This window comes from Mugil cephalus, chromosome 9, assembly GCF_022458985.1.
Source record: "Mugil cephalus isolate CIBA_MC_2020 chromosome 9, CIBA_Mcephalus_1.1, whole genome shotgun sequence".
Classification (NCBI taxonomy): Eukaryota; Metazoa; Chordata; class Actinopteri; order Mugiliformes; family Mugilidae; genus Mugil; species Mugil cephalus.
Window position 1 is genome coordinate 11,611,950 of NC_061778.1, and position 16,210 is coordinate 11,628,159.

Sequence of the window (16,210 nt, forward strand, 5' to 3'; positions counted from 1 at the left end):
GAAAAACAGAAACTGGACTTCCCACAGGTCTTAGTCTCTCGTAGTTGGCAGAGGGTGCTGGCAGAAAGAGGGAGAGACGGATACAGTGGATGGAAGGAAGGGTGAGGCAAGAGGGAGGGCGACTAGAGAGGTGATAAGGCTAAGAGGTCTGCAGGCCAGCGGGGAGATAAATGCTGCGTGTGCATTTTGTAGTAGAGGACAGTTAATCATAACTAATCATCAAAAAGCTTTTTATCCACAGAGCATTTGCTCAGATATACTTGAGTTTCAGTTTTAAGTTAATTAGTTTATCAGTTTTATGCTACATTATAGACTCACCTGCCACTTTATTAGGTCGCTAGTAAAAGGTTGGACCCCCTTTTCCCTTTTGCATACTTTCAAGAAGGTGTTGGAAATATTCCTCGGATATTTTGGTCCATATTTGCATGATAGCATCACGCAGTTGCTGCAGATTTGTCGGCTGCACATCTATGATGCCAATCTCGCGTTCCACCACTTCCCAGAGGTTCCTCTATTGGATTGAGATCTGGTGACTAAGAAGGGGCATTGGAGTACAGTCAGCTCATTGTCATGTTCAAAAAAACAGTTTGAGATGATATGAGCTGTGTGACATGGTGCATTATCCTGCTGGAAGTAGTTGTCAGAAGATGGTACACTGTGGTCATAAAGGGATGGACATGGTCAGCAACAATACTCGGGTAGGCTGTGGCATTTAAACCATGCTCAGTTTGAATTAAGGGGCCCAAAGTGTGCCAAGAAAATATCCAGCACACCATTACACCACCAGCAGCAGCCAGAACCGTTGATACTGACGTGATGACTCGTCAGACCAGGCAATGTTTTTCCAATCTTCTATTGTCCAGTTTCGGTGAACCTGTGCCACCTGTGCTAAATACATTTAATTGCAGCCATGTGATTGGGTGATTAGCTACTAGTGTTAAGAAGCAATTGATCGGGTGTACCTAATCAAGGGGCCGGATAGTGTATCTCAGTGTTTAGCAGAAGATTTATTTTACAAAAGTTGTATTTTCCCTTTAAACCAGACCTAGAACATACACAAATCAAACACATGAGAACAAATGCACCTGCAAACGAGAAGACTGTATGAAAAATGCACAATATGAACACAATATGTTAGATTATGTAAGGTGATGGAGTAAACATCTAAACATAAAGATCTAATAAAAAAAATCTTAGAATTATACACAGGCAACAGAAAATTATTTATAAAATGTAGCTAACACTTGTGGGATCTTCACTTGAACAGCGAGCATTGTTGTGATACTTTACTGTACTTAACTGTAGGGTGTGAGTATTTCTTTATCCCCTGATTATGTGCAGAACTAATGTTATCATAGCCGACCGTAAGATCCCACAGTGAAGCTATAAATCATGAATACCAAACATTGCTAGAGGTGAGGCTTTTAAGCCGAAGCTTAATGACTCCAGCTGGTCCATCTGTGGGCTACCTGCTATCAGCTGGACGTAATGAACTGGCTGCGAGCCCTCTGCACCCCAGTACATCTCATTAGACTTCTAAGTGCTGCATGTGTGTGTGTGGACGAAGTCGTCCGCTTCCCATACTACAGTTTTCTCATCTCTCCTTTCTTCTGTCATCTCCTTTAATCTTCTCTCTTGTATCACATCGCCTCTCCGTGACCCCTTTTGTGGTCTTCATCTCTCACATTTATAGAAATCCGACAAACTCCAGGAGTCTTGCGAATTATTCCGCCACAGCTGCCGCAGCTGCATTTTCCCTCAACCTTTTCTATTTTACAAACACACACCCAAGTAATTATCCCTTCCACCGCTCCTCTCTGTCCCTTTTCTCTTTCCGTGCAATCTCTTGACTCACCTTTTCCTCCCATCTCCTCATGAGTACAGACGCGCTGGAGGCCAGCCGGCTCCACTTGAAGCAAATCCCTGACTCAGTGTTTTTCTGCCACCCAATCTTCGCTCCCCTAACATTTTGCACCTTTACTGCAACCCTTCATCTACTCAGCTGCTCCTCGCCCGTCGCCTCAAGCTAACATTGATGTCGCAGCCGACCTCCTGCCTTTGCTCCTTCCGGCAAAATCCATCTCTCCTTCACACCTTTGCTGACCTGCAGCGCCCATCACCTGCTTCCTCCTTCTTCCTCTCCACCCACTCGCCTTCCCCCGCCTCTGGCTGCTCACTCCCCCGGCGAAGACGTGACTACACATCCTTGCAGCCCTTTAGGAGAACCTTACCCAGGATGCACATCGCGGAGCGATTTGCATGACAGGCGCTGGCCGCGTTTCACCGAGGGAGGGATGAGTGGGTGGATGCAGGGAGATAGAGAAAGCTAGAAAAGGGAAAGAGGCAGGGAGTTGTAGGGGAAAGTGTTGGTGTGAATTATTCATCGCTGGCTATAGGATGAATGAATTTATCAGAAAAGAGAATAAGACTGAGCATAAAACATGTCCTCTGTTATCTCTCTAGGGCCTGGTATGTATCTATGTGCACTCAAAGTCACCATTTGTGGATGTCCAGCTCAGTGACTGTACAGGCAGACTTTATCTCTGCTTTGGTGCTGAATGTTAATAGATATTTGCAGGTTGTCAAATGGAGTGTATTAAATAATTAAATAATAACCAGCCCTATTAATTTAGTTTTGACCTGCGTGTTGACCGTACAGGCTGCACTGATGTAGCATCATCCTCTTCTTCTTGAATCAGCCCCGAGCAGCTGCAGCCTTGTTTTTTTCCAGAAAGTGAATCACTTCAGCTTTTCATCCTTGTCTTAAAGACTGAGGGCAAGGATAGACACACATTAATTTATCAAACGACTGCAACCCACCAATTAATTCAAGCACGCGGAATTTAAATAGAGGTTGTGGTTATTCATCTGTGTGGGCTCCAACAGCAGAATGAATGAATGAATGAATGGATGGGTGTGGAAATTAGATATTCAAACATTACTGAAATGATTTTTGAGCCTTGTTCCAGCTCTGACTTATACAGATGCAGCCAGGCTGTACCTGTTGCATCGGGGAGGGAAACAGTTTACCACGATTGTGCAATCTTGAAGACAGGAGTACACCTACAAAAATTAAGTTTGTGCACATGCCCTGCCAAATAGCATATACCTTGACATTCATTTCTAGCATGCTGACATTTACAGCTGAGGATTTGTGAGGCACTGTGCCCATGAAAAAGGTCAAAACACAACTCTTATTTCAGATTAAAACTCAATCTTAAACCTCATATTTTTGAAAAATATAAATAAAAAAACTTCTTTTATAGAAAAGTTGTTGAAAATCTTTCCATTCGTGGTCTGGATGTGGACAAACATATAATAAATGCTGAATAACTGGAAGGGAAAAAAACTGGACCATGTGGTTGTTATTTGTGACTCAGACTCTCCCCTTGGTTTGTTTAAAGGCTGACTGTAGCGAAATCATGGGTCCAAAGCATATTAAACCTTGACTGCATGAACAATAGCAATAATGAAGAAGGATGTAAGTTGCAGATAGAGACTGGAAGGAAGAGAGAGTCACTTGTTCTTGTTTAGTGTGATATTGCGTGTCTATTTATTTATGACCCATGTTTGATTCAAATGTTTCCTGTTTTTTTTTTCTTGACAGAAGTCCTTCTCTCTTGTGTTAGAGGCTCTGGACTACGACAACACATCAGAATCAGGTGAAGCATTTTTGCATGTTCATTTGTTTGTCTAAATTAGTTTTTATCCATGTGACATATTCTGACGTTTGAAAGCTACTTCATGTGTTTGAATGATAATTCCCATTGATCCACATTAGATCATTTCAGATACTGTTTGTCTATGTGTTTGTCTGAGGTTGGTGTCACAGTTTCAACATCATGTTTAGTCAAAACTATATTAACTTGGCAGGACAACTTAATCCTTAAGTTTGAGCATCGAAAATAATTTTAAAATTACACACACACACACACACACACACACACACACACACACACACACACACACACACAAAGAAAAAACATGTAAATAAGCTTTAGCCTCTACCTCATTAATATGATATACAAAACTTAAACACTGACATTTAAGTGCATCTGAAAGAGTTTATATATATTTATTAGCTTTAGCTAAGGCTCCACTCCACTTTTGTTTTCTGGGTCCTTCAAATGGAACTCGTGGTTACGCCATGGTAACCGCTGCTAGGCAACTGTTACTGCCTAGAAACCACAAAGCTAACGATTTAGCAAGCTAACAGCCAGAAAGTGTAATGTAGAATTTTATTATTTTATTTTTAATTACAGTTTTTATCACCTTGACCCCATATCTGAAAACATTTGGAAATATTTTGGACAAAAACTGGTCGACTTTTGCTTGCACTTCACTTTGCTTTAGCCGGAGTGCGGTTTGGCTTCTTGCCCATATTTGGGTAGTTGTTTCCTGGAAATTATACAAATTGATTGTGTTATTTAGCCACAGCTTCACAGCTCTATTTATTTGGTAAAGCAAAACTTTATTCTATAGTGTTGGAACATAAAAACTGATATTTCAGTTAAGAAAACAGCTCAAAGTGGGCAAATTAGCTTTAGATAGCTAGCTAGCTTTAACTAACGTACAGCCATTTAACCCTGTTACATGTTGTTGTTTTCAAAATTATATGTATCAATCATGTAATTATCTTATGGGGCAAAAGAGAGGCAGAGTTAGTTTGTTTAAAAGGAATTGAAACTAAGTTAACTTTTAACCTGGTGTGTTAATTCTTCTCTGTCTTGTGAAATTATTTAGCTACAATCTTACAGATTAGTTTTAGGTGTTGTTCTTATATAGATGAGTAAAGTTGACGTTGGGAAATAACTGCAGTAAGGCTGATTGCATTTTCTTACCACGAAAACATGTTATGTTACATGCAACATATTCATAGAGGGAAACAACACGAGTGCTTGTTTACGAGGACAAAGTGTGGTTTGACATGATGAAACAATGTGAAAATATCCTTTGTGTTTTAATGTCTGTGATCATATGAGTTTACTGGGCTTTTTATCCAGGCCCTTTAATTTCCTGCTTGTCTCCTTGTTGTTTCTCCTCATAATCAGGAAAGCTCCATGACAGGGAATGTGAGCTGCATGCTATAAAAAGTGTAACACACACAGATGTTCCTGTGCTTTCCTCATTCCTGTCATGCCACAGTCCTCCCTTTCATCCCCCCATCCTCTACCTCCCCCTCAGCCAGTGCAGGGACCGCAGTCGTATCCAAAAGATGGCTGAGATAATGAGAAAGTGGGAACTGCACCAGAGATCCTTCTCCATCTCTATCTTCGTCTTTCCTGTCCTCTTCAACGTCTCCTTCCCTTTGCCCTCCAGCACGGCTCTAACATCTTGTTTGCATTATCTTCCGTTTCCACCTGAGCTCCTGACAACCCTTACATTGGGACTAAAGCCGTTCACTATGCCGACAGCTTAGCTCAGCCCAAACACAGGCATCCCATGCCAGTCTGAATGGACTTATCGGGCCCTGCCGCTAATCAGAAAGGATTACCGAACACGACTGTACCTTCTGAAACAGTCCTCGGAAATAGTGGGAAAATACGATTTTGCTTTGAGCAGTGACAGTATGACCTTCACTGAAATTATTTAAAATAAAAAGTAGCTTTAGTGTTAATGCCAGTGCTGTGCCTTTTTTTTTTAAAAGAGATAATACCAGTTTATTACAATCTTGTTTTCATTCCCATTGTTTTGGCCCTTGGTCAGATTTGAGTAAACTTGGTCAACTTTTTTTACTAAAAACATTTGTCAACACAGCTTAGTTTAGTTTTTTTTTTTTTATGTTAGTTTGTGTGTATTTTCTGCAAATACTGCCTGCAGTGAGGCGATGGTTTTGCTGTTTAGCTTAACTCTAATTGAAATAAATTGGCTGAACAAAGTCATGGAAACAAATGTCAGTACAACAACAAACAAACTGTCTAGAGTGCATAAGACAACATCATTTACATAACACGTGATTGGCCAAATATATATATATATATAAAACTGTCTTATCAATAAAGTATAAGCTAATAGGAAAAGGAGGTGTTCTTTAAGGAAATGAGAATCAAGAAGTAGACACAATTGTCATTAAAAAAGACCTGATGAATTATAGGTGATGACAATTTCTTATTTTAAATTTAAATAAAGATCAACTACCGCTCCTTCACATCTGAGAGACTAGTGAAGTTGAAGATAGTCAGCGTCTGTAGTAGTTTCTAGTACTATGAGAAAAAACTTTGAGAATTGCATTTGAAAATGTGACTAATGCAGGTGAGAACATGCATCATTTCAGTGAATATACAGAACTGGTATATGGTGCTACCTTTATGTTGCATGAAAGCTTTTTTATATAGATTAAACCTTAATCTATCTATCACCATAGATATCTTGCACCATACACCAATACGATTCCTCCTGAACTGCTTTTCCTGTTTTTTCTTAAGTGTTCGCATTTGTCGCAGCATTGCTACAATTCTTGGTAAGGCAAATCATATAAAACTCCCAGACAAGACTGTTTATCTCTTTAACAAAATAGAGACCCAATCTGAAAAAACAATGGTCACTGGCATCGCTAGTGGTAAAAAAAAAAAACAAAAAAAAACAACAACCCACAGGCTGCATTTAACTCACACCAACACATTGTTGTAATAAACAGGAATTATCTTAAAATAGCAGCAGTTTAATTTACTCTGTTCTTCCTTCTGTTCACGTATTTATAGGGTAGTTTTGAGCAGCATACTTGCTGCAGTGCTCATCCACATGTGAACTGATGTAACCCTCGCAGCCACAGAACTGCCACCGCCGCTTGAGAGAAAGTGGAATTCAATATTAGATGCTTTATAATCTAGACCAGCTTCTCTATAAAATCCAAGACACATGTTTAGACTTAGCGCGTTATCCATGTGGGACAGCTGAATGGAAACTGAAAACAAAAATGAAACTATCATGAGAATTGCCCACATACATCAAATACGAGGGAGGCTATCCAGCTGATCTATTGACTTACATACATCTATTGATTTGTTCTCGGTGATACAAAATGGCCAGTCATGGGGAGACATACTCTCTCCTGCAGTGTTTTCTCGGCCACTGTCAAGGGCAAGCACTTCACAGCTAATACCAGGCGGTGGGGGGACAATCACCAGAGGCCAGGGAAAGAGATTTAAGTGTTCTCACTGCCTGCAGACGAGATCCCTGTGTGTCTTCTCCTTGTATTCCTGCAAAGTTTGATTTCAAAAGCAGCAGCTCCGGACTTCTTGTTTTTTGCCGTCTTACATTTGATCTCCTCCTTCTAGTCTGCCTCTTAGCCTCTGCTCGCGTTATTGTGCCATCCCGTCTAATGACATTACAGCGGGAAATCAGACTCTTTTATACACCTTCCCTCTTCTGCTGGTTGATAACGAAGTTATTTCTTGTCTGGCTGCGAAATGGTGATGATGAAATTAACCCTTCGACTCCGCCAGAGTCATAAAATAATGAAAAACCCACAATGCATTGCAGCATCACTGGCGAGGGTTTGGAAAACCGGACGCTTTAGTTTAACTACCGGCAGTGGAGGAATGGGGCCGCGGCTGAGCTAACAGTACGCTCATTACCCTTAAACACACACACACATACACATTTACACGTCAACGCACAAAACACACACACACACACACCAGCCGGTATGTGTCCCTGTTTTTATTCCTTTGTGTCAAACAGTGATCTCATCCCTCCATCGGGCAGTTTGATGTGTGTGTGTGTGCTAATAGCCGCTTCCCTTCCTCTCTCTTTCACACACACACGCACACTTTCAAAGGACTTTCCATTGTCATAATGCATTCCCCAACCCCCCCCCCCCCCACTCCCCCAAACCCTCCCCTCTCAACTGAGCACCTAACAATAACCATAACCATATCCACAACCTTAACCAAAGCCTCACCATGTACCAGTGTTAGTTCTTCCACGAGAGCCTGGCTCCCACAGCTCCATAAAAAAACAAGAACACACACACACTCGCTGCACACTCTACTCTGTCTCTTTTCGCTGCTGACTTGCTTCCAACGAGGCTTCCTCTTCTGTGTGGCTATCGTGCGATCGTGCTCTTTATCCCCGACCACCATCTCTTAGATAGACACATACTTATACAGAACATTGAAATGATAAACAGATCTATGTGTGCACATACATTTTCTCTGTGCTTTATAAATGAGCTGGGGATGACGCCGCCTCTGGGAAATCCCGCCTCTGAGGGTCACGAGGAGAAGCTGCTGCCCCAGTGTTGCCCCAGGGCTTGTCTGGTCCTCTCTGGTGTTCTGACCCTCCCCCCCACCTTCTGTCTATTCTTGGGACCAACGAGCCCTTCTCTCTGATCCTAAAGTCAATAATTATATCCATAATGAGACTGTCAATCAGCGTCTCCATAATACCCACATCACAATAAATACTTTTATCCACATGATTAATACATTGACACATGGGGGTGAAAACATGTGAGTCATGCTGTGCGTGACTGAAAAACAAGGTAACATCGCATCACAACAGAACTAAGAGTGCAGTGAAACATTTTAAATGACACACACACATGTGATTTTCGCTATTTTACATAAACAAGTATTTAAGTCTTTAATGGAAGGTCTCTCGTTGTACTGATCCCGGACACATTTGAAGTTTCTCACAAGTCTACGTAGCATTTTAAGGTTTCACAACTCTTTGTTCAGCAGCTGTTTAAGTGAAGGAGCTCTAATTGCGTCACAATGCCCCTGCATCAGTGACAAACAGGAGACCACAGCAAAGTTACTGACAACCGGTGAAACCACTGGAACATTTAGCTGCTGAAGAACCAGATATTTTACTTCCCTAGTGGAGACAGAACCAGAACTAAAAGGAGAGTGATAGCCTGGAGTTTTTGGATATTTCAGTGTTGTGTTGACTTCTCTTTTCTCTCAATTTAGTGCTACTCTAGAGACCTGAAACTACCCCATTACAGCTGCAGTAATGTGGACATGACTCTTCCTTCTTCACACCAATCAGCACCAATCAGTTTCCAAGAGAAAGAACCGGAATATCAAACGAAAGTTGCGGCCGCATTTTAAACTGAAGTATTCCTTCCTTCCGTCCCCCCTCAGGTCAGCTGATCGAGCGAGTCCTGCTGTCCTCCATGTTGAACCCCAGTGAACAGTGGCAGACGTATCGTCACCACGGACGGCCTCTCAGCCTGGAGTACCGGCTTCGCTTCCGCTGTGAGTCCAATTACTACGGACCTCTCTGCAACAAGTTCTGCCGGTCCCGCGACGACTTCTTCGGCCACTTCAGCTGTGACCCCAGCGGCTCCAAGGTCTGCATGGAGGGCTGGACGGGACCAGAGTGCAAAGACGGTAAGAAGTTTTCCTATGAACAATGTTCTCTTGAGTCCAGTGATTAAAAATATTTGTGCTGTAGACGTTGGTTTCCTATTTGGTGACATGAGGCTCTTTTTCTTTTCCGTAATGTTTGCCTCTGTAGTCCTTATTGAAATGGTTATTGCGATTAAAGGCTGTTGAAATAAACTACATACGTAATTTCTCAACCAGTGATATAAATTCACACATATTTATGGCCACAGCTCAACTATAAACCCAAATTACAACCCTCTGACACCCACTTGACAAACTCATACGTTTTTTGCGTGAAGAAGAATAAACACACACACACACATACATCTACTCCTGTTAATGTCCAGGATTCAGTCCTCTGATACGCTTCTTGTACATGAGTAAGTACACATCAGTTAGCTCTGGTGAAGAGGGTGTGGAGCATCATTTTGTGTGACTCATCAGCTGGACGACCTCACTCTGCATCCTCGGAGAGTTGCCATCTCGCTGCAAATGATAGAAGTGAATCAGGGAAACCGGAGTGGAAACCACAGGAATCCTGAAGGACACAGCTAGTTTAAGGACATCCTGCAGCCCTGCCCATCTTCCCCCCGTCTCACTTCATTTGGCTTCCTACTCAGTACGGTGCTGATTGGGCTGCAGAGAAGCAGGAAGCTTGAAAAATTAGCCCTCCCTCAACCCCCTGCAGGTTACTGATCATATCTTATGTGTTCAATGTACTGAGGTGGATAAGAAGAGATTTTTAAAGACTTCAAATACTCAATATTATTAGATTTTTTTATTACTTGTCACCCTGACATGATGTGGATGTTTCTCTGCTGCCCTGCGTGTGACTGCTATTACTATTGTCATCTTTTGGGTGTTGTGTTAGACAGCTTCACTGTTTCCTGTTTAAATCACACAACTTTCCATGTTCAGTAATTCACCGCTAAAGCTGTGTGAGGGTAACCAGAAGCAAAGCTAAAACAAAGGTTGAAGATATTTCACCAGTCGTCCAAGTGACTCTTTCGATGTGCAAATCTGTATAACAATAATAATAACAAGGTGTCCTAACAGAGGATAAAAAATAGACAAAACAGAGACAACAAACAACAACAACAACAGCAAAAAGAGTGGACAGGGAGGATAGTGCATGTCATGAAGCAGGGTCCAAATAGAGAGAATAGGGCCGATATGGTCAGATGCTTCAATGATGTTCGATAGTTACTTGAAAATAAATGGAAAAATGCCCTATATTTAACCTGAAACACTAAATTCAGAAGGTGTAACAGGGATAAGTGAGAATCTTTTCTGTTTTCTTGTCTCTAATGTCTCTGCCTTTGTGTTTATGTCTTTTTTTCTCCACAGCGGTGTGCAGGCAAGGCTGTCATCAGACCCACGGCGTCTGTGAGGTGCCTGGAGAATGCAAGTAAGTCAGATGAGCGCCCGCTTCCACTGTGGACACCGGCAGTGGATGCTGGTAGTGATAAATATGATTAAACGTGATTTAAAGCTCACTGCCACCGCGTTAATAGTCCTGAACCTCAGTTCATTCCAGATATAGATTAACATTACGCGGATGAGTGCAATGCAGTATTTTAAACTGAAGGCTGTGATAGATCCTATACGTCCTCTTCCTACAGTCATTCACAGATGATACATAATCTTTATGTCATGTTGTTTTTACACTTTAGCCTGGATAGATTAGATTTCTCTATGAGGTAAATAAATCCTGCAGCAATAGGCGGGTATAGGTTTCCCTGCACAAACTGAACTAGTTAGTTAAAAGCATCATATAATTTGAGATACCAAATCAACTAGATAATGAAAAAAATCCCTTAACATTGACTTAAAAAGCTCACATCAGCATTGGGTAATAATTGATTATGGTTATGAACTGGTTATGAACTACCTCCTGTCGTCTTCTTCTAGGTGTCATTACGGCTGGCAGGGTCCTCTGTGTGACCAGTGCATGACGTTCCCCGGCTGTGTGTACGGAAGCTGCACCCATCCCTGGCAGTGCGTGTGTGACGTCAACTGGGGAGGACTGCTGTGTGACAAAGGTCCGATATGTTAACCGGTTAAGTTTCTGTGGTAGAGTTTAGCAAAAAAAAAAAAAAGAAAGTGAGTCAGTCCCGACTGGATGCACACGGGCTTGATTTTAATTTTGATTTATACCTTCATGGATTGAAAGACATCTTTAATCATGATTTTTTTTACGGTTTGTAGCAACCAAAGTCTTAGGAAATCCAACCTGCACATTAATCTTTATACTCAGAAAGTCACAGATGGATTTTTTTGAATCATCAGGACTGAGACACGAATCAATTACTGTGTCTGATGTGAGGTACTTACGCTCAATTCACGGAGAACGCCACAGAGAAGGATGACAGTCAGATAAGTGGATTTATTGCCCTTTGTCTTGGAACAGCACATATTCTCCATCTGAAGAGAATATTTTATTGTTTAAATTGAACAAACTAGGTTTTCCACTGCTAAACTCGATTTGTAGAAGGCTGCGTCCTGCATATAAAGATGAAAGAGCTTTGCAGTGCAAGAGCTCAAACTATCTGTGTGCATGTGAGTGAAGGAAACATTGTGTATACAGTGTATTAGTTTGTCAGGCGTGGCTCTACACACATCTCTCCATGCGTGACATGCAGATCATTTGTATGAGATAAGACAAAAGTCCCTGAGGGCTTCACCATTTTCTCACTAATTTTTCCCACCAAACTGTAGCAGAGTTTGTCCGCCGTTACCCCAGCAACTTCCACCTTACCTCTGTCCCAGTGTCAGAGCTGAGATCCGGGAGCCAAACGCGAACCCAGGGGATGGTGTATTGTGTAGAGGAAAGGCGATAGCCTTGGGTAAGGTAAACGTGAGCAGGGCTTGGTTGGGTGCTCTTAGCTAGGTGGGGTCCTAAGCTATTCCTGTGTATTCAGAAAGACTCTCTAAAGAGCTGCAATGAGACAAAGAGACTGTGGGGAGAGAGGAGATGATTATAGAAAGCAAAGCTTTAATCAGCATCGACGCCGGAGACAACGGGCCCTGCAGCCACTGCCCTGCGCAGTCCGCGCACTGAGTCGACCTGGTTACACTTCGGCTTCTGTTTTACCTGAAGCAAATTCAAACTGAAATGCATCTGTCTCTTTATGTGCAGTGAGCCAACAAAGTAAAACCGTAAATCTAAATCTGCCTTTTTCAGATCTGAATTACTGCGGCACCCATCAGCCCTGCAAGAACGGCGGGACCTGCACCAACACGGAGCCAAACGAGTACCAGTGCGAGTGCCAGGAAGGTTTCAGAGGGCGCAACTGTGACATCGGTGAGTGCTGCGTGACCGTCCTGAAAACCTTATGTTTAGACCTCAAATTATCTGTTTTAAGATGCACAGAGAAGGACAGACATGAAGGGCAATATATGACAGTAAAGTGAATCAATTGATAGACCTCAAATAATGTGCAATATAGAAAAAATATAAATCTATAAGGATGTTAAACATAGCAGTTTTATGTTATATGAAATAAATTTGCAAAGTCGAATCTTCTCTAACTGAATAATCAATGACGAAGAAACACCCTCTTCAAAATGAACATGTCTCCTCTTTGGTTTATTGTTATAATTGTACATGTGTGGGTGGCTTTAAAATTTCATTCCCCATTCTCATTGTTGTCCTCTCCATCTTCTCCATCAGTGGAGCATGCATGTTTGTCCAGCCCGTGTGTGAACGGCGCCACCTGCGTTGAAGACCTAACGGGCTTCAGCTGCGTCTGTGCCGAAGGCTGGACTGGACACACCTGCGCAGAGGGTGATTGTCAATGCTGCATACATGAAAGTCTGAGCTGAGGAGCCGGGCGGTGTAGAGATTGTCTGCGAGATCCGTTGTTATTGGATCAAAGCCAGAGAGCGACTCTAATCAATGTAGCAGAGGAAACTAAATTAGCCCAAACACAAACAGTATCAAGAACAATCAGCGATCTGTCCCGCCCTCTGTCTCACCCTGTATGTGTGTGTGTCTGTGTGTGTGTGTGTGTGGGAATGCGTTTATATCTGTTATATTGTATCACCAGACAAATCAAGCGAACGAGATGGACCGTGTTTGATCAGTTCAAACACGTGAGTTAATATAAACAGAGGTTGCACTGGGAGTTAATGGCGTTGGGGAGAGGTTTTATTATCTACCGTTGAGATCTCGTTGGATGTTTTCGTCCCGCTATGTGTCCCGTCTAATTGTTGGTGTTGAGGAAAGCAAGGAAAACACTGAGCTCCGAATTGTTTCTATGATGGAATGAAAAACAATGAAGGAAGCGCTACTTAGATCTGAGAGTAACAAAACACGAAGCAGATGCTCAGGATGCGTGGATTATCTGCTGTCCACATGTAAGAAAGGACCCCCCCTCCCTTAAAACTCAAGGCATCGCGTACAGAAAGAGTCTTATCTCCTCAGGTTAAAATGATATATAAGAAGACTTCAAACACATATATTTAAAATATGTGCAGCGGCTTCCTGCTCCCCTGTGTCAAGCGTACGTGAGAAAAAATAGAGAAGGTCCAAAATGTCTGCCAAGTCAGTGTAACGTTATCAGATTGTGTTTGATCAGCGAAGGAAACTGAGACCACTGATAAAAATATAAACAATACACAACATTTATGTTTAGGGAAGGAATGACATGTTGTTGTTGGCAGATGTTCTCATCGTGATGTTAGCCGGCTGTACAGTAGCCCGGAGTCAGTGCCAGACAGCATGACTTTGACCAATATAAAAATTTATAATATGTTTGAACAAGGAGCAACAAAGTTACACAACTACCGTTGATATGGTGGCAGCCAGAGTTCATTGCAGTGCAACTTAGGAAAACACATGCAAATAGACAAAACACAAGCAAATTAAGAAAATGTTGCTGCAGACGCACGCAAAAAGTAGTGTCATCAACAACAACAAAAATGTGTCCGGGGGCAAAGAAGACATGAAAAGTAATTTTAGACATCATTCATTCTAATGCTAATGTTTGCTCAACTTACATTCAGTTCCTGTTTGGTTGTGTTTTTGTGTGTTTTTGTGTTTTTGACCTCTGAAACAAATACAGTGATTGGTTGATGGGTCGCCACGTCACTGGAGCGCTGACAAATGTTGAGGCCAGGTCAGCTTTTATTTGTCAAGCACCAGTTTGTCGCCTCATGTCACCTGCTTCCACTGGAAAATAACTTGTTGCCAGACAGTTTTTTAACACAGTTAATCATAAAAGAGCAACTCTTTCAGATAATGACTGTCATTGCAGGCTGTTCCAAGAAAGTCTGAGAGTTTACTGGGACAATGAAGAACAGAGAAAAATCATTTGTAATTTCCATAAAAAGGGGGGGTTCATGACTGAAAATAAAATATTTTAAGACATGTAAGCAAGATAAGTGGTGTTGAGGTATCTTTAGTTTCAATCACAAATATGAGCCAAGCTCAGAGTTGCTGGATCATACAATTCCCATGATCGCATGCCTGCAATCAAGACTATCTCTGATGATATCATCCGGGTGTTTTTCTCTCATTGTGAAAGCTCCTCCACAGCCAGAGAAGATATCAGTCGGGTTTATTCACAGAGCAACTGGTAGTCTTCATGGTGAGAAAAGTGATCACTGTAAAACTAATAAAGTGTCCCCTTTAAGGCGTTTGCGTCCGTGGCTAAGTAATTGGCTAAAATTCCTATTTGTACATATTCAAACGCATGCAGTTAATGGACTGTTTACACCTGAGCCCTGTCAACAGTCCGTCTTAGGTCCGTTTACGTAGTAGGAGACTGTGCGGTGTGTTTGAGATCATGTTTTGTGTGGCAGCAGGTGAGATTTGGATCATATCGGTTACGGTCTGCCAGAGCTGTGTGTGTAAACAAGCAACGTTCCACATCCTCTGCTTTCACCTCGATGGGGATAAACGTGGCTGCAGGCTGCAGGACGCTGGCATGTGCACACTTTAACGGGACAGACGGGGGATACAGCAAAGAAAAAAAAAAGTTTATTTTTGCTCTTGTTATTTGTGGCTCGCTTGATTAACGGTCAGAGATGGAGTCTATCTCTGTATGTGTTGTGGGGGGGCTCTCTGGAGAATACACAGTCAGAGGATCGTCAGGCTCGCTGGGAATGACGACCAAAACCACAACACAGCTCTGTTTTCGGACTAGATTTATATGTACAACCAATATTAATTAAAGGCTTCTTTGTTTGTTATGAATCCTCCGTCTCCTTTTGGGAGAAGTGCTGCTAGCTCGACGAGGTTATTATTGCTCGGGGTTGGTCGTGGGGTCAAGGACGATGGGAAACGGTTGTCGTGCAGGGTTAGGTAAATGAAAAAAAGGTTACGGGAGAGACGGAGAGAGAGCTCTTGAGCGAACAATGTATACCACAGAGATATTCATGGGAAAATGTAAGATGCCACTGCTGTACAAATATGCCATGTGTAATAAGAAGTTATGCATGGTTAACCCCTGGAGGGTGAGATTCTCTGTTTGTGCTTGTTTTCATCACGTTTCCCCTGTTTTTAATTCCTTCTCAGATAAATGGAACCAGGCGTGGCAGCGCCGTTTTTCTATTTCCATTTAACCCCCATCTTTCTCTTCGCCCATCACCCTTTCATTTATTTAAAGCCACTCCTTCTCCCTCCTCTCTGGTGAAGGGTTGAGGTGTCAGCCATGTGCGTGCAGCAGATGATTGTATTTATCACTGTTTGCACAGAAACCAGAGCAGCAGAAACGAGAATGAAAACACAGACCACAAAGGCATCCGCATACCAGCGTTACAGTTCAGATGACACATGCCCACATGGTGGCATCGCGCAGACTTACACAAACAGGAGATTGTATTCTTAATATTCACCCACATAATCCCATCACACAGACCAGTACTTGATG

General features: G+C 42.2%; 1 protein-coding gene across 2 annotated transcripts in view; it reads left to right on the forward strand.

Moving 5' to 3' along the window:
* LOC125014160 (protein jagged-1b) overlaps nt 1-16,210 on the forward strand; it is a 46,158-nt gene that overhangs the window by 23,086 nt on the left and 6,862 nt on the right. The window contains exons 3-8 of one of the 2 annotated variants that reach the window (XM_047595224.1): nt 3,608-3,662; nt 9,090-9,338; nt 10,683-10,743; nt 11,247-11,377; nt 12,520-12,639; nt 13,009-13,122. In XM_047595224.1, the coding sequence (XP_047451180.1) occupies nt 3,608-3,662; nt 9,090-9,338; nt 10,683-10,743; nt 11,247-11,377; nt 12,520-12,639; nt 13,009-13,122 (730 nt within the window). The remainder of the gene's footprint in view (nt 1-3,607; nt 3,663-9,089; nt 9,339-10,682; nt 10,744-11,246; nt 11,378-12,519; nt 12,640-13,008; nt 13,123-16,210) is intronic. The other variant, XM_047595225.1, reaches the window with a different exon arrangement.